The sequence below is a fragment of the Aedes albopictus genome, chromosome 1, assembly GCF_035046485.1.
Source record: "Aedes albopictus strain Foshan chromosome 1, AalbF5, whole genome shotgun sequence".
In the NCBI taxonomy this organism is placed as follows: domain Eukaryota; kingdom Metazoa; phylum Arthropoda; class Insecta; order Diptera; family Culicidae; genus Aedes; species Aedes albopictus.
This window is the reverse complement of record NC_085136.1, coordinates 321,794,705-321,816,514: the sequence shown is the minus strand read 5'-3', so window position 1 is coordinate 321,816,514 and position 21,810 is coordinate 321,794,705. Positions and strand designations below refer to the sequence as shown.

The following is a 21,810-nucleotide window of genomic DNA, read 5'->3' as shown; positions in this document are numbered from 1 at the left end:
TCTCCAATAAACTTACACTTAAAAAAGTATAATTACTAGTTAAACTTCTGTCAGAAAATCAGGAGTTGCAGAATGTTTTCAGGTGCACTATATGTCTTATTTATTGGACAAATTCTCTGCTAGTTTAAATTACTAGCACATTGCAAATTCTAGATACATTTGTAGACATTTTAGCACTAAATACTGCTGATTAAATGGGGAAAACATTCAAAGCAAATACATGTAATAATTAATAGCTCATTTTCTTACTAGTTCAAACTAATAAAAATAAAAGTGACACTCCTGGAATCATGGCAAAACTAATAAGTACATATATGCCGGCAGGCTTCTCTGATATTTTTTCTACTATTTTCCAAAAGTAGTGTATTACTTTTTTCCAAGAGAAATGCACGGAATGCTTGAAGGAATCTTAGTTTCTAAGTTGTCAAGGTTTTGGATAGATACGTGAAATTGGAGATGCTTTCAAGAAGCCCACCTGAGTATTATTGCAATCCGAGAAATCTTCCATGAATTCCATATGATCATTCCTCCAAAATCCACCCTAGAATTCCTCCAGGAATATGGTATGGATCCTGCAGGAATTCCATTTTTAGAATTCCTCCAGGGACTTCGTCCAAAACATTTTCCAGGTATTCCATCTGAGTGTTCATCCATGAATTTCATATGCTTTCAAAAATTCCGCCAGAAAATTATTCCGTAAGTTCCACCCGGGGATTCCTCCAGGATCCCCACCCGAAAAATAATCCAGCAATTCTATCCCATTCCTTCCAATTCCCAAAAATTCCTTCTGAAAAATCTTTCAAAATTCCATCCACGAATTCGTCCAGTAACTCCATCTGATAATTACTTCAGAAATTCTATCTTGAAATTCTTCCAGGGACTTCAGGAATTCATCTGGGGATTGCTCCTATTCCATTTGAGAAAAAAAATCATATTCTTCCAAAAAATATGAACGAGAGTCCCACCAAAAGATCCACCTGGTTATCCTTCAGGAATTTCTTCTATAAACTCCTGAAGATATCCGGAACGAACTCCTGACTGATTCCCGGAAGAAGCTCATGATGGATATTCGGAAGTAACTCCTGGTGGGCTCCCGGAAGAAAGTCCTGAAATTTTTTCGGAAGGAATTCCATTAGCTGGTTGAACGACGTTAAGTGCTTAACTATGATTTCCATAAATTTTTAACACAAAATTTCTGTCGAAGGGGCAAGTTCACATCGATTCCTTTTTCAATGAATTTGATTACCACCTTCTGCTACAGTTTGTGACAGAATGTTTTTTTTTTGCGTGGTTGCGTTGCGTTGCGTTGCGTTGCGTGGTAACGGAGTAATTCGTAGATTGCATACTGAAAGTTGTCATGTTAAAACTTTAATACTCATTATCTAATTGCTTATGGAATGCTATTTGGGAAGGAACAGCTATCCAATCCAATCAGAGGTTGAAGTAAAAAAGACATGAAAACTTCCATTGCCGGCCACGCCCATCTTCTCCGTTACGAGGATAGGAAAGGATGTGAAGATATGACACCTACTTTGCGAAAGGCCAGCGACTCACCGGCGCCCCCATAGGTGTCAAGGAGCTGGATATTTGGAATGGGGTGTTTTGGGAATCACTATAAGCGAGTGATGGGACAAGATTCAGATTGTTCAAGTGTTTTTGAGTAGATCATGTAGATGTGTTGATGTGAGTGTAAGTGTTTTAGTATATTTTACACCAACGTTGGGAGTGACATAGCTAAGAAATTTTGTCACTCCATGGGCCTTTTTGCTTCAGGGATGGGGCACAGGCATTTTCACTGTATCCTGGCTAACAAGCCTAGGCTTAAGCGCCATTGATCGCTCTCTGAAACGATAAGAAACATGTTATGTGGAAGGAAAGGGATAGTTGGGAAAGGATATTATCTATTTATCGAGGTGCCAGCGACTCACCGACGCCCTCGTAAATAGAAAGGAGATGGGATTTTGATACGGGAATAGTCAGGAGCTATGTGGTTGGATTATTATAAAATTATATATGTTGTTTTATATATTGCAACATGGTCGCTTAAAATACAATGTACGATCACACAAAAATTGATCAATTTGCGCTGTAAATAAGAACTTTCTCACCCATTTAGCATCTGCTAGCAAGGAACTTCAGCTAATTACTCGCTTGTTCCAGCCGGGGAAGCATCTTGGGGAGCCCAGCAGCGGTTGTTCACTACATTTCCAACGACGTCGTACACCGCAACACTCACACTTCTGCGACATTTTTTAAGTTTTTTCTTATCGTTCTCACTCATTTTTCAATGCTCACTCTAGCACCATTCTATTGATGGAATTTGCGCCAGCTATTTTGTCTCCGTTTCGCAAGTTCTTTTATTCACAAACCTTCACTTCATAATCTTTAAAATTCTCTACATCTGCAATTGGTCTGAATCACAACATTACTTCAATATCTTCTTTTCAAATATATTACATTTACACAAATATGAAAAAATCTTTGAAAAAGACGCAAAAACTTGACAGCAACAAAATCTTCCAGTTTGTGACTGAATGTTTTTTTTTTTTTCAATAAAAATACATATTGTACGCAAAAAAGTGAACCGTTCAGTACCTCGAGATTTGAAACGAAGTCGTGGGTTTGATTCCCACTGGAGCACGTGGATTTATTTTCATAATTCAAATCCCAATTTGTCAATCAAGCACATATTCCTGTTGCATTTCTGTATAAATTTCATATCAATCAATCGTTGTAACTTCCACTTAGCTTAGTTAGCCTAAGAAAAAATCGGGAAATTGGCAAACAAAAATATGTAAATCGGTCAACTAGTTTTTAAGATATCGTGATCACCGTAACGACACTTTTTTTAAAACCACCATTTAGAGAAAAAAGCGCTTTGCCTTGTCCTTATGAAGGGTGCGAACTACAATGGGATGTAACTTTGGTTCTAGTGCTCAATCGTTATAAAATTTGGAATGTGCATAGTCTAGCTAGTATACTTTCAGACTATGCAATAAAAAATATTATATTTTTTTATCCCTGTAAGACATGAAAACCCTTAATACTCACAAGATGCTTTTAATCTTATTCTAGCTGTCCGGGCAAACTCTGTTTTGCCAGTTTTTGAGCTCATTTAAGCACCGCACTCTAGATTGGTTTGATTACGATCATGTTAATTTTCCCAGCTCATAAAAATCAGTGCTTTATCAATTTTCTAACTTTTTGAGTTGATTTTCGTAACTTTTTATACATATAAACATGAACACCATCAATAAAATTCGAATCGTGCAAGGGTCATGCTGATCGGTTCGGCCGTTCTTGAGTTTTGTTGCCTCAAAGGAGCTGCACACTCATTTTTAGGTATATAGATAGATAGATTCTACATTTGACATCAGTCGGCACCGTTCGGAGCTGCCTGTTTAATAGTTTCTGCTTAATCTCTTGACTGCAGGCCAAGCATTCCAGGACACGTAGCTGCAATAACTTTATTTATTAAACATTGCCGTCATTGTATCGGATGCTGGTCGGCTATTCCCCGCTATAGCCATTCCATAGACTGAGCAAGTCATTTACCTATTAGCACATATTCGCTGTGTATTAAGCAGCTTCGGCGATAGTGACGACGACAGTCGACTATGGCAGCAATGTCCGAGCCGACGACGAGAAATTCCCCCGGTACAAGTGAAGAGGACGATGGTGGAAATACTATCTGCGGAAACGCCATTACCCTAACGTTCACTTCTGTTCATAGGGGACTTCCGGCGCGTCACTGACACACATCGCTTCATTCAGGTCGTTGGAACTCATTAGATAACGGCCGGCGTCCACCTAGACCTGGAGGTTTCGGAAAGCAATTAAAACTTAATCCTAGCTTCGAAGCGAATTCGTCCCATTATTTTCCACTAATCCCCATCGTTATTTTCTCACCTTCCCACTAGGCCACCCTAGCGCCGCTGTACCGGATCACGCAGAACGAGCCACACTTCAAGCTGCACAGTCTGGAACCGGGGCGGATCTACCAGCTGCTGGTGTACGCGGTCAACGCCAAAGGCAAGAGCGATTCGGCGTACGTGTTCGATAACGTGCGGGCCGGGAGTGCGGCCGCGCTGATACCACCGTATGGTAAGTAGAAACTGGATGCTGAAAGACAGCTTAATTACTTGCGGAAAAGATGAAAACTCTCTAGGATACATGCAAAACCGTCCATAGTGAAGTTCTAACTTCTCAGATTCATACTTAGGAACTCAGGAGGCTGCGATAGCTTGCCTCAGGAAGCTGATGAGATTCTTCTCAAGCTTCTAAGAGAAGCTTCTCAAGCTTCTGAGGAGAAGCTTCTAAGAGAAATTTCTCAATATTCTGATGAGAAACTTCTTAAACTTCTGATGAGAAGCTTAAAAAAAAACAACTTCTCAAGCTTCTGATGCCAGGCTTCTCAAGCTTCTGATGAGAAACTTCTTAAGCCTGTGATGGGAAGCTTCTTAATCTTCTGATGAGAAGCTTTTCAAGCTTCTGATAAGAAGCTTCTCAAGCATCTGATGAAAAGTTTTTCAAGCTTCTGATGGGAAGTTTATTAAGCTCCTGATGAGAAGGTTTTTAAGGTTCTGATAAGAAGCTTCTCAAGCTTCTGATAAGAAGCTCTTCAAGCTTATGATGAGAAGCTTTTCAAGCTTCTAATAAGAAGCTTCTCAAGCTTCTGATGAGAAGCTTCTTAAACTCTGATGAGAAGCTTCTCAAGCTTCTGATAAGAAGCTTCTCAAGCTTCTGATGAGAAGCCTTCAAGAGAAATTTCTTAATATTCTAATGAGAAGCTTCTCAAACTTCTGATAAGAAGCTTCAGAAAAAACAACTTCTCAACCTTCTGATGAGAAGCTTCTTAAGCCTGTGATGAGATGCTTCTTAACCCTTATGTGGCCGACAGGATACTCGGGTACCCAGCGCCCATTTAAAAAGCACGGTGTAGAAAAAAGCAAAAAGTTTGTCGGACACATAACGGTTAAACTTCTGATGAGAAGCTCTTCAAGCTTCTGATGAGAAGCTTTTCAAGCTTCTGCAGGGAAAGCTTCTCGAGTTTATGATGAGAAACTTATTAAGCTTCTGATGAGAAGCTTCTCAAGCTTCTGATGGGAAACTTCTTAAGCTTCTGATGAGAAGCTTCTCAAGCTTCTGATGAGAAGCTTCTCCGGCTCCTGATGAGAAGCTTCTAAGAGAAATTTCTCAATATTCTGATGAGAAGTTCCTCTCAAGCTTATGAGAGAAGTTTCTCAAGTTTCTGATGAGGAGCTTCTCAAGCTTCTGATGAGAAGCTTCTCAAGCTTCTGATGAGAAGTTTCAGAAAAAACAACTTCTCAAGCTTCTGATGCGAAGCTTTTCTAGCTTCTGATGAGAAGCTTCTTAAGCCTTTGATGGGAAGCTTCTAAAACTTCTGATGAGCAGCTTCTCAAACTTCTACTGAGAAGCTTCTCAAACTTCTGATGAGAACCTTCTCAAGCTTCTGATGAAAAGCTTCTCGAGCTTCTGATGAGCAGGTTTTTAAGCTTCTGATGGGAAGCTTCTCAAGCTTGTGATGAGAAGCTTCTCAAGCTTCTTAAGGGAAGCATGTCAAGCTTCTGATAAGAAGCTTCTCAAGCTTCTGATGAGAAGCTTCTCAAGCTTCTGATGAGAAGTTTCTCAAGCTTCTGATGAGAAGCTTTACAAGCTTCTGGTGAGAAGCTTTTCAAGTTTCTGATGGAAAGATTCTCAGGCTTCTGATGTTAAACATGTTAAGGTTATGATGAGACGTTTCTCAAGCTTATAATGAGAAGCTTCTCAAGAAACTGATGGAAAGCTTCTCATGCTTTTGATGAGATTTTTTTTTTCAATTTCTTTGTATTTGTGAATTTTACCTAAAGCTAATTCTTCCCACATTTTTGATGAGAAGCTTTTCAAGCTTCTGTTGAAAAGCTTCTAAGGCTTCTAATGAGAGGCTTCTCAAGCTTCTGATGCAAAGCTTTTCAATTTTTTGATGAGAAGTTTCCTAAGCTTTTGGTGAGATACTTCTCAAACTTCCGAGAGAAGCTTCTCAAGCTTCTGACATTAAACTTGTTAAGCTTTTGATGAGAATTTTCTCACGCTTCTGATGAGAAACTTCTAAATCTTATAAGCACCTTCTTTCTGATGAGAAGTTTCTCAATCTTCTGATGAGAAGCTTCTCAAGCTTCTGATGAGAAGCTTCTCAAGCCTTTAATTTGAAGCTTATTATGCTTCTGATAAGAAGCTCCTCAAGCTTCTGATAAAAAGCTTCTCAAGTTTCTGATGAGAGGCTTCTCAAGCTTCTGATGATAAGCTTTTCGAGGTTCTGATGAGAAGCTTCTGAGAGAACTTCTCAAGCTTCTGATGGGAAGCTTCCAAGCTTCTGATGGGAAGCTTCTCAAGCTTCTGATGGGAAGCTTCTCAAGCTTCTGATGACAATCTTCTGAAAAAAGCTTCTCAAGCTTCTGATGAGAAGCTTCCCAATCTTCTGATGAGAAACTTCTAAAGCTTCTGGTAAGAAGCTTCTCAAGCTTCTGAAGAGAAGTTTCTTAAGCTTTTGATGAGAAGCGTCTCAAACTACTGATGAGAAGCTTCTCAAGGCTCTGATAAGAAGGTTCTCAAGCACCTGATGCAAAACTTTATAATCTTCTGATGAGAAGCTTCTAAGGCTTCTGATGAGTAGTTTCAAGAGAAATTTTTCAATCTTCTTATGATAAGCTTCTCAAGCTTCTTATGAGAAGCTTCTCAAGCTTTTGATGAGAAGCTTCTCAAGCTTCTGATGAGTAGCTCCTCAAGTTTCTAATGAGAAGCTTTTCAAGCTTCCGATAAGAAGTTCTTAAGCTTCTGATGAGAAGCTTCTAAAGCTTCTGATGAGGAGCTTCTTAAGTTCTGATGAAAAACTGCAAAACTTTATAATATTCTGATGAGAAGCTTCTAAGGCTTCTGATGAGAAGCTTCTAAGGCTTCTGACGAGAAGTTTCTAAGAGAAGCTTCTCAATCTTCATATGATAAGCTTCTCATGCTTCTGATGGGAAGTTTCTCAAGCTTCCGATGGGAAGCCTCTCAAGCTTCTGATAAGAAGCTTCTCGAGGTTCGGATGAGAAGCTGCTAAGAGAAGCTTCTCAAGCTTCTGATGAGAAGCTTCTTAAGCTTCTGATGAGAAGTTCTTAAGCTTCTGATGAGAAGCTTTTTAAGTTTCTGATGAGAAGCTTTTAAAGTTTCTGATGAGGAGCTTCTCAAGCTTCTGATGTGAAACTTCTGAAGTTTCCGATGAGAAGCTTCCGAGAGAAGCTTTTCAGTTTTCTGATGGGAATGTTCTCAAGCCTCTGATGAAAAGCTTCTCAAGCTTGTGATTAAAAGCTTCTTAAGCTTCTGATAAGAAGCTTCCGATGAGAAGCGATTCAAGCTTCTGATGAGAGAGGTTTTAAGCTGCTGGTAAAAAGCTGTTCATGGCTTGCTTCGAGGTAAAAAGCTACACATGTTTATACACTCTGCTGCCAGCTCTAGACCGATAGTTGCAGTGTCTGAGGAAGGTTTATCTCCTCACGTATGACCTTACTTAATGGGATTTCCCTAGTCAGCTACTCTCCGGACAAAAAGGGTTCCCCGAGAAGGAACAACTCGGCAGTAGTTTTAATTTTCGTCCTTTTGCTTTCACTTTTCCTATTCCGGAAGCAGTTACAGATGTACAGAGCAGGAAAGGTCTTGCTTATCTGTCCCAGTGGAATCACATCAGACTGGGTACTGCTGGGACAAAGGGAGGTATGCTGGGAAATTTTGCATACCGAAGCACTGCAAAGCCCATTTTCTCCATTAATTTGAATGGAAATTGAAAATCAATAACTCAATTTGGTGCGGCCTGTCGTCATAAATTTGTTTTATGACTAGTCAATTCCTGTTTTTCGATCGGAAGTGTTCATTTATCACAATCACCGACACACAAAAGCCAGAAGAGGGGTGGAGACCCATCCCTCCCTTCTCGGAGATGCTAATTCAGAACCGAATCCCCCGTAGGCTCCAAAGCTGGCAGTGATTGACTAGAAAAGACTAGTCATTCTACGAATTTCCCAGCCGCAAGGATCAACCGACAGAAACCTGAAAGCCGAAGAGAGCAGCAAAAGTAATTAATTTAAATATTTCATTGAGAGCAGCTCACCGACTTTTACCTTGAGGGCCTAAAGAGCATTCGAATTTCCATTTCTCAAACCGAACTAGAGAGCAGTCCATCACCTTTGGGCCATTTCTTCGGTTTTCTAGGCTAGTAGGTGATGCAACCACCAGCTTCCTACCCCCCACATCAGAGCGTCCTAGCCAATCCCGAAAGATCTTTTTGTGGCTTTTGTCGATTCGGACACACACGTGGGGATAGACAGAGAGAGAGACAGAGAGACCGAGAGTAGCAAAAATGCAAATCAGGTCTTATTTCTCATCTTTTGTTGAAGCATGACTGGACCGAATTCCACCCTCGTCGTTCCAGAATCTTTCCGTTACCTCAGTCCTGGCTGGCACTCTAGCAGCCAGCAGCCTCCACTCCTGTATGAAATGATTGAAAGCACAAAGGGCGAACCAGGCGGGCGATCCATTTTACCTAGTCTGGTTCCCTTTCTTTCACGCCGGTGAGGTAAGCTGTCTCACTCATTCACTAGAACGAGCGAATCAATGACTCGATCGATGGCGGTATAAACTGCTCATCAATCTTGTATTGCGTTCTCCCGTCCCGACCGACACAGGGAGAAAGGGATGAATGTACAGAAAAACCTTGGTTCTTACGTAGCAGCACAGAAAGGAAGTGAAAGCTGTGATGTTTGCAGTTTTGCTTTCGATTTATTTCACTTGGGTGATAGCTGGGAAAGGGCTCTTTGGTTGCTTTATGGATTGGAGGTTTACGAAAGAAATTGATTGAAGGATTCACACTTTTCTGTAGTTTTGATGAGATAAACCTTGTCAAGATCCTGATGAGAAGCCGTCTAAACTTATGATGAAAAACCTTCCATGCTTCTGATAAGAAGCCTTATAAGCTTCTGATGAGAAGCCTTCCAAGCTTCTGATGAGAAGCCTTCCAAGCTTCTGATGAGAAGCCTTGTAAGCTTCTGATGAGAAGTCTTGTAAGCTTCTGATGAGAAGCCTTCCAAGCTTCTGATAAGAAGCCTTCCAAGCTTCTGATGAGAAACCTTCCAAGCTTCCGATGAGAAGCCTTCTAAGCTCGGATGAGAAGCCTTCCAAGTTTCTGATGAGAAGCCTTCCAAGCTTCTGATGAGAAACCTTCCAAGCTTCCAATGAGAAGCCTTCCAAGCTCGGATGAGAAGCCTTCCAAGCTTCTGATGAGAAGCGTTTCAAGCTTCTGATGAGAAGCCTTCCAAGCTTCTGATGAGAAGCCTTCCAAGCTTCTGATGAGAAGCCTTCCAAGCTTCTGATGAGAAGCCTTCCAAGCTTCTGATGAGAAGCCTTCCAAGCTTCTGATGAGAAGCCTTCCAAGCTTCTGATGAGAAACCTTCCAAGCTTCTGATGAGAAGCCTTCCAAGCTTCTGATGAGAAGCCTTCCAAGCTTCTGATGAGAAGCCTTCCAAGCTTCTGATGAGAAGCCTTCCAAGCTTCTGATGAGAAGCCTTCCAAGCTTCTGATGAGAAGCCTTCCAAGCTTCTGATGAGAAGCCTTCCAAGCTTCTGATGAGAAGCCTTCCAAGCTTCTGATGAGAAGCCTTCCAAGCTTCTGATGAGAAGCCTTCCAAGCTTCTGATGAGAAGCCTTCCACGCTTCTGATGAGAAGCCTTCCACGCTTCTGATGAGAAGCCTTCCAAGCTTCTGATGAGAAACCTAGCAAGCTTCTAATAAGAAACCTTTCAGGCTTCTGATTAGCAGCCTTCTTTGCTTCTGATGCGAAACCTTCTAAATTTCTGATGAGAAGCCTTCAAGCTCCTGATGAGAAGCCTTCCAAGGTTCTTATGAGAAGCATTTCAATATTTTGAAAATCGTTATTTCTTTACGTACTGAAAAATATAAGTCCTCTCAGCTTATATTGATAGCTCATCAAGCAAAATGGATGACCATTCCCACGCTTGATTCAACTGGAAAAACCGGAATCAATGCAATAATGAATCTTCACAAGAATCCAATCAAACATAATGGAACGTCTTCGTCGCAGCATTGGCAGCACTTTAGAGAAATGTCCATCTTCGTCTGTCCACTTTGGTGTGTCCGTATCCTACCAAACTGCTGCCTGATGGATGGATGCTTCCGCGCTGAATAATGAATCGATTCCAAAAGAATACAAACGATCCCTCCTAGCCCGCCCGGTTGGGTAAGAGTGATTTCGGCCCCTACATTGATCCATCCTTTCGCTGCCTTCGCCCGTTCTTCAGCTCCGCCACGTCCTTCCGGGCCGGAGTCCTTCGCTAATCACGAAACAGCAGCAGTCGCAGCAGCAGCTCAAAAAGGAAAACATCATCCTGGGTAGCCTCAAGCCACATCGCCACCACCATCACAGCAGTGGAAATTCGAAGCCGAAATGAAAAAATCAACTCGGTTATCTTTTCGGTGGCAAAACTCGGGCATCCATCCACATTCGGAAAGTTGCGATTTCAACTCATCCTGGTCGTCGGGCAGGCGAATCTACTGCTGCTTATTTGTGTCTCTAGAGCGTGTTTGTATCCAAATTGAGCCGCCCCAAATCGGATTCAATTTCGAAACGGAACGCAGTTTTGTTTTCTGTTTTTTGCTGTTTTCCATGACTAGCCTGACTGAGATGGAATTCGTTTCCTCGGTGGCAACTGTCAGACGATGTTTGCAAGTGTTTGGTTGTTCCACGACAAATTGGAAAGTAAGATGAGGTCTACGTCATAAAGAACCTCTATTCGCCTGTATAAGAAGCTTCAGAACTCCTTCGAAGGAAGCTTTTGAACTATTTCAGAAAAAAAAATCTTTGGACACCTCTGGACATCTCCAGAAGAGACTTCTGGATACTTACATGACAGGCTTCTGGAGACTTTCATGGACAATTCCAGACACCTCCAGAAGAGGCTTCTGGACACCTCTAGAAGAGGTTTCCGGACAGCTCCAAAAGAAGATTCTGGACACTTTCAGAAAAAGCTTCTGGACGTTTCCAGAAGACTGTGCTCAAAGTGTCCAGAAGCCTTTTTCGAAAGTATTTAAAAGCAACTACTGGTAGTGTCCAGAAGCTTCTTATGGAAGTGTCCAGAAGCCTCTTCTGAAAGTGTCCAGAAACCTCTTCTGGAAGTGCCCAGAAGCCTCTTCTGGAAGTGTCCGGAAGCCTCTTCTGAAAGAGTCCACAAGACTCTTCTGGACGTGTCCAGAAGCCACTTCTGGAAGTGTGCAGAAGCCTCTTCTGGAAGTGTCCAGAAGCCTCTTCTAGAAGTGTCCAGAAGCCTCTTCTGGATGAGTGAAGAAGCCTTTTCTGGAAGTGTCCAGAAGCCTCTTGTGGAAGTGTCCAGAAATCTCTTCTTGAAGTGTCCAGAAGCCACTTCTGGAAGTGTCCAGAAGCCTCTTCTGGAAGTGTCCAGAAGCCTCTTCTGGATGAGTGAAGAAGCCTCTTCTGGAAGTGTCCAGAAGCCTCTTGTGGAAGTGTCCAGAAATCTCTTCTTGAAGTGTCCAGAAGCTTCTTCTTGAAGGTTTCAAATGCCTCTTCTGGGTGCGTCTAGAAGCCTCTTCTAGAAGTGTCCAGAAGCTTCTTCTGATAGTGTCCAGAAACCTCATCTGGAAGTGTCCAAAAGCCTCCCTGGAAGTGTCCAGAAGCCTCTCTGGAAGTGTCGAGAAGCTTCTTCTGAAAGCGTCCAGAAGCCTATTCTGGAAGTGTCCAGAAGCATATTCTGGAAGTGTCCAGAAGCCTATTCTGGAAATGTCCAAGGGAGGCATCAGGAAGTGTCCAGAAGCCTCATCTGGAAATGTCCAGTCGCCTCTTCTGTAAGTCTCCAGAAGCCTCTTCTGGAAGTGTCCAGAAGCCTCTTTTGGAAGTGCCAGAAGCCTGTTCTGGAAGTGTCCAGAAGCCTCTTCTGGAAGTGTCCAGAAGCCTCATCTGGAAGTGTCCAGACGCCTCTTCTGGAAGTGTCCAGAAGCCTCTTCTGGAAGTGTCCCGAAGCCTCTTCTGGAAGCGTCCCGAAGCCTCTTCTGGAAATGTCCAGAAGCCTCTTCTGGAAATGTCCAGAAGCACTTCCAGGAAAGGCTCCTGGACACTTAAAAAAGAGCCTTCAGAAACCTCTTCTGGTGGTGTCCAGAAGCCTATTCTGGAGGTGTCCAGAAGCTTCTTCTGAAGGTGTGCAGAAGGTTATTCTGGAAGTGTCCAAAAGCTTCTTCTGGAAGTGTCCAGAAGTCTCTTAGTAAGTGTTTGGAAGCTTTTTCCAGTACTGCCCAGATGCTACTTTTGGAAGTGTCGAAAAGCCTCTTCTGGAAGTGCCCAGAAGCCTCTCCTGGAAGTGTCCAGAAGACTCTTCTGGAAGTGTTCAATAGCTTATTCTGGAAGTGTCCAAAAGCCTCTTCTGGAAGTGTCCAGTAGTCTCTTCTGGAAGTGTCCAGAAATCACTTTTGGAAGTGTCCAGAAGCCATTTAAGTGTTCAGAAGCCTTCCCTGGGAATGTTCACAAGCCTCTTCTGGAAGTTTCCAGAAGGCTCTTCTAGAAGTGCCAAGAAGCCTCTTCTGGATATGCCCAGAATCCATTTTTGAAGTATCCAGGAGCCTCATCCAGAAGAGGTTTCTGGACACTTCCAGAAGAGGCTTCTGAACACATCTAGAAGAGGCTTCTGGACATTTCCAGGTGAGGCTTCCAGACAGAGGCAAATGCACACTTCCGAAATAGGCCTCTGACCATTTTCAGACGAGGCTTCAGAACAGAGAGGTTTCTGGACGCTTCCTGAAAAGCATTCTGCACACTTCCAGAAGAAGCTTTTTGACATTTCCAAAAGAGGTTTATGGACGCTTTCAGAAGGGGCATCTGGATATCTCAAACAGAGGCTTCTAGACACCTTCGGTAGAAGTTAACGGATTATTCCAGAAGCGGCTTCTGGTTGAATCTGAAAGAGGCTTGTGGACAGCTCAAGAAAAGGATTATGGACACCCCTAGAAAAGGGTTCTGGACACCTCCAGAAAAGATTACTGGACATCTCCAGAAGAGGCTTCTGGACACTTCCAGAAGAGGCTTCAAGGAGATGCTACTGAATTATACTTGAAGAGATTTCTGAATGCTCCCAATAGAGGCTTATGAACTCTCCCAGTGAAAGCTTCTGACCGCTACCAAAAGAGGCTTCTGGACACTTCCAGAAAAGGCTACTGGTCACTTCCAGAACAGGCTTCTGGACACTTCCATAAGAGGCTTCTGGACACTTTCAAAAGAGGCTTCTGGTTAGATCCAAAAGAGGCTTGTGGACACATCCAGAAGAGGCTTGTGGACGCATCCAGAAGAGGCTTCGGGACACATCTAGAAGAGCCTTTTGGACACTTCCAGAAGAGGCTTCTGGACACTTCCAGAAGAGGCTTCTTGGCACTTCTAGAAGAGCTTTCTGGACACTTCCAGAAGAGGCTTCTAGACTCTTCCAAAAGAGGCTTCTCGAGACTTCCAGAGGAGGCTTCTCGAAACTTCCAGAAGAGGCTTCTGGACATTTCCAGAAGAGGTTTTTGGGCACTTCCAGAAGAGGCTTCTGGACACTTCTAGGAGAGACTCCTGGACACTTCCAGAAGAAGCTTCTGGTCACTTCCAGAAGAAGCTTCTAGACACTTCTAGAAAAGGATTCTGGATTCTTCCAGAATAGGCTTCAGGACACATCCAGAAGAAGCTTGTGGACACATCCAGAAGAGGCTTCTTGACACTTCCAGAAGAGGCTTCTGGACATTTCCATAAGAAGCTTCTGGACACTTTCAAAAAAGGCTTCTGAACAGATCTAAAAGAGGCTTGTGGACACATCCAGAAGAGGCTTCTGGACACTTCCATAAGAGGCTTCTGGATACTTCCAGAATGGGCTTCTGGACATTTCCATAAGAAGCTTCTGGACACTTTCAAAAAAGGCTTCTGAACAGATCTAAAAGAGGCTTGTGGACACATCCAGAAGAGGCTTCTGGACACTTCCATAAGAGGCTTCTGGATACTTCCAGAATGGGCTTCTGGACACTTCCAGAAGAGGCTTCTGGACACTTCCAAAAGAGGCTTCTGGACACTTCCAGAAGAGGCTTCTGGACACTTCCAGAAGAGGCTTCTTGGCACTTCCAGAAGAGGCTCCTGGACACTTTCAGAAGAGGCTTCTGGGCACTTCCAGAAGAGGTTTCTGGACACTTCCAGAAGAGTCTTCTGGACACTTCCAGAAGAGGCTTCTGGACACTTCCAGAAAAGGCTTCTGGACACTTCCAGAAGAGGCTTCTGGACACTTCCAGATGAGGCTTCTGGACACTTCCAGAAGAGGCTTCTGGACATTTCCATAAGAAGTTTCTGGACACTTTCAAAAAAGGCTTCTGAACAGATCTAAAAGAGGCTTGTGGACACATCCAGAAGAGGCTTCTGGACACTTCCATAAGAGGCTTCTGGATACTTCCAGAATGGGCTTCTGGACATTTCCATAAGAAGCTTCTGGACACTTTCAAAAAAGGCTTCTGAACAGATCTAAAAGAGGCTTGTGGACACATCCAGAAGAGGCTTCTGGACACTTCCAAAAGAGGCTTCTGGACACTTCCAGAAGAGGCTTCTGGACACTTCCAGAAGAGGCTTCTTGGCACTTCCAGAAGAGGCTCCTGGACACTTTCAGAAGAGGCTTCTGGGCACTTCCAGAAGAGGTTTCTGGACACTTCCAGAAGAGTCTTCTGGACACTTCCAGAAGAGGCTTCTGGACACTTCCAGAAAAGGCTTCTGGACACTTCCAGAAGAGGCTTCTGGACACTTCCAGAAGAGGCTTCTGGACACTTCCAGAAGAGGCTTCTGGACACTTCCAGAAGAGGCTTCTGGACACTTCCAGAAGAGTCTTCTGGACACTTCCAGAAGAGTCTTCTGAACACTTTCAGAAGAGTCTTCTGGACACTTCCAGAGGAGTCTTCTGAACACTTCCAGAAGAGGCTTAAGGAGACTTCCAATAGAAGCTTCTAGACACTTTAAGAAGTATCTCTCTCCTTTTCAGAAGAGGTTGCTGAGCACTTTCAGGAGAGGCTGCTGGAGAAGGCTTCCAAAAACTTTCAGTAGATACTTCCGAACTCTTGTAGAAATAACTCTAGTCTTTTCCAGAAAAGACTTCAGAAGCATTCATCAATTTATCATGGAACGACTCGAATTCCAGTGGGTGACGATACCAACGATGGTGTCTTGTGCTTGCTCTGGTGATTGGTGTGACTGATTTCTCAAACGACGGTACTCTTCTGTAGATCTGTGTAGTGCACACATCCAGCTGTAGCTGGGAATCCAGTACGGTGTGGTGTCACAAATTCGATATCCAAGAATCACCAGGATCTCCGGGTTCATCACAACAGATTCACCAATTTCCCGTCGTTGTCATCGTCGTTCGTCGTCTTTCTTCAGCTGGGCTGAGGCTAGGCTAGGGGGTAATGAATCATTTTGAATGCCAATTCCTTGCTGCTGAGTTTGGGCGGTAAGCAAGCAACCAAACATGATTGGAGACTCATTGGGTTTATCTGTTGTTGTTTTTTTTCCTGGGCCTGATGATTTTTGGTTTGTGTCAAATTCCAGTTCCGGGTAAGCTCTGCTGGAGGGGCTTCGACTGATGAGTGGAGGCTTTGCTACCCCGAAAAATCGAAATCAATCGAAGCTGGGCTTCTAATTTTGGGACGGAGCCGGAATGGCCGTAAGGCTCACGTCGACGCCGCTCGGTGGGGAGTGGAATGTTGATTGAAGGATGTAGAGAAAAGACATTTTTCCACGAAGGACTTGTAGCGTAGCAGCAGATGAGATAGGACTGGGTTTGATGGATGGATGACGATGCAAAGAGTCGTTTCATCGTGTTTGGTCGGATCTAATTAGTTCCGAAGAAGCAGAGGTTGTCAATAAATTGATTTACTTGATAATGGTTTGTTACAGAGGATACAGTTCGAAGCGCATCCATCACACTGGGGATTTTTGGAAAAGTGAATCTGGGGGATTGAGAGAATCTCAACTTGACAAATTGCTCTCAGAAATCAGAAATAATTTGAGACCATTCTGTTTCAACTTTCCATGTTCTAAGTACCCACGCACGTTCCAATGTTGGCTTAGCAACCGTGTACCATTATGTTATCTCAATTTGGAACACCCTACTGTTATATGGATTATTTTTATATTCATGTAAATGTTCAGATCGTTGATTTGAAAAACATTTGTACGCTTCTGCGTTTGCAGTATACACATTTGTAAGGTTCTAAACTGAATTAGAGCTTTTGTATTGATGTCTAGCAGTTAGTTATACAATCATTGGTATTCTTAAATCACTGTTTCACTCACTCCATCTTTTCCACCCCCAAACAGTGGACGAAACCATCATCTCAGAGGATCCCACCCCGGCGGAAACGTCCAACGCCGACAAGCAGAAGCAGCACTCGCAGATGGTGATGTTTGCGGCGGTGGCAGCCGCGGCCGGAGTCGTCATCACCTCGGTCATCGTCGCGGGCTTCGTCGCGATATGCAGGCTCAAGCGACCGAAACCACCGGAACCGCAGGAGGTGCGGAAGCGAATGCGGTAAGTTTCCACGTTATGCGCTCTCAACAAATCTGCAACTGAGTTGCGGTTCATTTGGTTCCGGAATTGTCAGGCTGATGGGAGACCGAAAGTGTCGGCCTTTAGTATCAGTTTATGAGTTATTGTTTGCCTTTCGGTGGTCATTTCGTACGACCGTTGTTGGAAGGATGGAAGATGTGCATGACAATTTATGGCAGAGCAGAGAGTGTCTCGTCTGGTAATGAAGCCACCACCGCATCACATTGGCAATTGCTTCCGAAAAGGCGGTTGACGTTCGTTCGAGTATCCCACTGGGTCATCAACAGTCGTTAAGCAAGACGTAAAACAACGTACATGATCCCTGGGACAGACTCGGGTGGTGGCTCTTCTTCACCCAGACGACGCACAATGAGGCTCAGTTGGACATTGATGTCACCATTATTACGGACGGACAGCAGACAGTAAATGGTGGGATTCTGACCGAAGAACCCCAAAAAATGTCCTACTCCAATATGAATACCGAGATGGGAGCTCTTGCTTATTGCGATGAAACATTTTTGTCGAGCTCGAGCGGAACGATAATTTGCTCAGCAATTGCAAAGTGTTCAGTCATTTTAGCAGATACTAAAGTAAGTTTTGCCCGACTCTGGCAAGTACGTACGTATTGCTCTGTGTCGGTGTTTCTAAATTCGGAATGTGTTGTAAGTAGGATGCTTCTGAAGACTTCCACAATATTCTGTGGTGGATCTTACAAAAATTGTTTTGTAGGAATTTGGAAGAAGTTTCTGAAGATTTCCCCAAGAATCTTCTAGAGACGTCAAGAGGAGGAGGCTTCCAGATATCTTCAAAGCAGGCTTCTGCACACTTCCCGAGAATGTTTCCGGGAAGATGCTGCTGGAAATCTTCAGAAGAGACTTCTAGGCATTTCTTGAAAAGACGTCTGGAAGTATTCCGTTTTTTTTGTGGAAGTGTGCAGAAGATTCTTACGGAATTGCTTAGAAGCCTCTTCTGGAACTAATCGGCTGTCTTATCTGGAAGTGTTCAGAAGCCTCTTCTGGAAGTGTCTAGAAGCCTCTTCTGGAAGTTCCCAGAAGTCTTTTTTGGAAGTGTCGAAAAGCCTCTTCTAGAAATGTCGAGAATCCTGCACTAGAAATATCGAGAAGCCTCTTCTGAAAGTGTCCAGAAGTCTCCTCTGGAAGTGTGCAGAAGCCTCTTCTAGAATAATAGAGAATGCCTTTTCTGGAAGTGTCCAGACGCCTCTTCTGGAAGTGCCCAGAAGCTTCTTCTGGAAGTGTCCAGAAGCCACATCTTAAAGTGACCAGAAGTCTCTTCCACAAGTTTCCAGAAGTCTCATCTGAAAGTGTCCAGATGCCTTTTCTGGAGATGTCCAGAAACCTGTTCTGGAAGTGTACAGAAGTCTCTTCTGGAAGTGTCCAGAAATCTCTTTTACAACTGTCCAGAAGCCTTTTCTGGATGTGTCCAGATGCTGCTTCTGGAAGTGTCCCGAAGCATCTTCTGGAAGTATCCAGAAGCATCTTCTGGAACTGTTAGAAGCCTCTTCTCGAAGTGTCCAGAAGCCTCTTCTAGAAGTGTTCAGAAGCCTTCTCTGGAAATGTACAGAAGCCACTTCTGGAAGTATCCAGAAGCCTCTTCTGAAATTGTCCGATCGATCTTCTGGAAGTGTACAGAAGCCTCTTCTGGAAGTGGAAGCCTCTTCTGAGAGTATCTGAGAGTATCCAGAAGCCTCTTCTGGAGGTGTCCAGAAGTTTTTTCTACAAGTGTCCAGAAGACTCATCTGGAAGTGTCCAGATGCCTTTTCTGGAGCTATCCAGAAGCTTCTTCTGGAAGTGTCCAGAAGCCTTTTCTAGAAGTGTTCAGAAGCCTCTTCTGTAAGAATTCAAAAATCTCTTCAGGAAGTATGTAGAAGCCTGTTCTAGAAGTGTTTTAACTATCTCAAAAACTACACAGTAAATTGAGAAATTTGCTTTCGTGCAAGTTTCGGTGGATTTCGGAGGTGTTTTTAAGGGCTTTCATGGACTTTGAAGAGGTATTCAGAGTGTTTCTAGTGGGTATCAGAAATCTTTGTGAGGCTTCCAAGGAGGGAATGTGGTGTTTAGAGGTATTTCAGGGAAGTCTTAAGGGGCTTCATAAGGGAGGTTTCGAAAGCGCTTTTAGTTTTTAGGGTGTGAAACCCTAACATGCCCCTCATAAAACTCCTATGTACCAAGAAGAACCATAAATCACGATGTAACTCCTTAAACCTTCTAAAACGCCTCTGAAACACATCGAATACCTCTGAAATCCCCCAGGAGCTACATGGAGTATCCTTGAAGGCCTAGAAACGCTCCTGAAACATCCTTGAATCCTGTGAAATACGAAATCTCTTTGAAAGTCCTGGAACTTCTAATGCTTCCTTAATTCCCCCGTAAGACCCCTGGAAACCTCTGGGACGTCCCCTAAACATCGTGGAACTCCCCGAAGAAATAACTTTGAATCCCTTCTGAAGCACAGAACAGAATGTTGATAAATTGGCGAATTGAGAGATGAAATTGTGGAAAAAAAAATTGCGTTCCGGTCGGATTCGATCCCACGACTCCGTATTCGCTTGACCAGAGCTTTTACCAACTAAGCCATAGAACAGGTAACGATTCTGTGGAAAAGAAGATTTCGAGCTCATACCATGAACAGTCATATTTTCGCAACTCCATCTCTCTTTCGCCTCAGTTACATGTTCTGTGGCGTGAGTGCGAGTCCCACCAGGACGCGATATTTTTTCACAAACTCAATTTACCAATTAATCAACATGCTTTGTTTTCTGATTTCAAGTTTTCCCAGGTACGTTCCTACGTAACGGAATATCTGGTACATGCCAGTAAACGGCAGCAGAGACATGTGTACCCTCCTGAAGCCCCTGAAATTCCTCTGCAGCCCCCTGAATTCACCTAAACCATCCTTGATTACTTCTAAAACTCCTCTGAAACCAGGTAAGACCTCCCAAGTAACACCGAAAACATAATCAGAAGTCTTAAACTAATCATTTTGTCCTATAACAGTTGTTTCAAAGTTTTTCAAAACAAATGTTGTCGTGTATAAGTCATATTCATGATTCCAAAAACTAGTCTTTAATGATCTCCTATTAAAAAGTCGTATTTGAGTAAATATTTTGTCTTTTCAAACAAACTTGACATGTTGTTGTCAATTTTGTGGGATATGTTCTAATAACGTTTATTTTGTCGCAATATGACAAGTCTGATTAAGTTTTATATTTGTCCTAATATGTTCATCAAACATATTCTCCGTAGGGAACCGTCGTGTATGCTTCTATAATATGAAAACAAAAATTATATGTCAGGGAAAAACTTGGTCAACCCCAAAAAGTAACAAATGTCAATAATCTTGAAGTTACCATTCAATGAAAGTAACGGATTTACTACTATTCTAAATCAACAAGTTATATTCTGCTTAATATACTTGATATTAAACGTCCCCATTGGCATATCAACAGCATCCTCAGAATCTGTCAGCGCTTCTAATTTTTGCATGGTGTCCTCTGCTCTATCGAAAGTAGTCACTTTGCCAACTACTTTGCATTTCTGCTGCTTCCAGGTTGTTGCATCCGGTAATGAATCTTTGTTTTTCACCAGCGTTATTAAATTGTTCGGGGGCCAATACACTACATACATAGTTTTTCACCCATTTTGACGGCACTACAGTTAAAATCGGTTTTAATTTCTTTGCTTTCCGAGTTTGTACGACGTAGAAGCACATTTTCACAAAAATTTACACGAAATCAACAACTCACATAACGAACGAGACGCGTCACTTGAATAGCGTTGGATCTTATGAGAGCTATAGGATATGTCCTCTACAGCTCAACAGACTCAATATGTTTGATAAGTCGTATTAGAGTAATAATTCCAGTCTTACTTCCAATACTTGTTTTGGTTAAGTTCTGCCGAAACATAATATGTTTCATTTGTTCTTATGAAGTCATATGGAGGGTTTCTGCAGTATGTATGTAAACATGTGTAACATGATGTATGTTTCATAAGTCATTTATGAGTAACATTTTCGGTCTGTCTTTCAATACTTGTTTTCGATGAAGTTTTTGTTAAACATAATATGTTTTGTTTGTTTACATTAAGTCATATTCATGTTTTTTCAGTAAGCAAACAAACATATGTGACATAAACTAAAACCATTATTTTTAATTAGGCTATGTTACACTACCGGTCATAAAAATGTCGGTATGATGTTCAATATGTAATAAATTAAGAATAAAAACTATACATAATGTTACTAATGAAAACTTATAGTAAAAAATGTAATGAGGGGATCATTATACCAGAAATATTTACTGTACACGTTATTGTCAGCCGTTAGCAAGGAACCGAGGTAGACGAATTCTTTACCACTTCGAAAGTATCCTCGTCTATCGTAACATTGCTGCCAAGGCTTGTCATGTCTCACTCAGTCCCACCTACCAGCATGCACTTCGTTTTCGCCGCATTTACCACCAGTTAGGCTGCTTCACGTTTCAGGCGGGTATACTGTTCGGCACTCTCCAAATGTTCTAGCAATTATATCCATGTCATCCGCAAAACAGACAAATTGTTCGGATTTCGTGAAGATCGGAGGCGCTTTTTCTCCCGGAAGAGGCGAGTCTGCTGCCTCCGCCTGTCTATATCGCTCCACATTCTGTCGGGTTCCATGCTGCAGCGTTAACCACCCGCGCTGCATTCTTTTCCAAAACCGCTCTGCGCTTCTCAGTAGATGGTATGATTACCTCTAAACGTTCGCACCATAGATTCTATCCAACACACCTCCTACAACGCAACCATTCCAAACCCGCAATCCTTCAGTACATAGGCTAGTATGCGGGTGCTCCCAATGAAGTTGAGAGATCTGCAGTTCCACGTACCGTAAACCGGGGTCAAATTGATCTCCGGGTCGAAATTGATCAGACATTTTTCAGTTAGATTACGCATACTTCAAAGAACTTCCTGTTAAGTATGTTGCTGTTGGAATCAGATACTAAACGATATTCGCAAGGAAACTATTTGGAGTAGGCTTTATGTATCGGAAAATCGTCTGATCAATTTCGACCCGGAGATCAATTTGACCCCGGTTTACGGTACCGAGCTTCCAGTCACAAGTCCCTTTCCGTCGCTGTGATCGTCGCCATTGTATTG

At 42.8% G+C, this 21,810-nt stretch overlaps 1 protein-coding gene across 4 annotated transcripts in view; it reads left to right on the top strand.

Moving 5' to 3' along the window:
* LOC109406630 (uncharacterized) overlaps window positions 1-21,810 on the top strand; it is a 688,592-nt gene that overhangs the window by 622,248 nt on the left and 44,534 nt on the right. For all 4 annotated transcript variants that reach the window (XM_062847228.1, XM_062847227.1, XM_062847225.1 and 1 more), the window contains 2 exons: window positions 3,921-4,104; window positions 16,429-16,639. In XM_062847228.1, coding sequence (XP_062703212.1) covers window positions 3,921-4,104; window positions 16,429-16,639 — 395 coding nt within the window. The remainder of the gene's footprint in view (window positions 1-3,920; window positions 4,105-16,428; window positions 16,640-21,810) is intronic.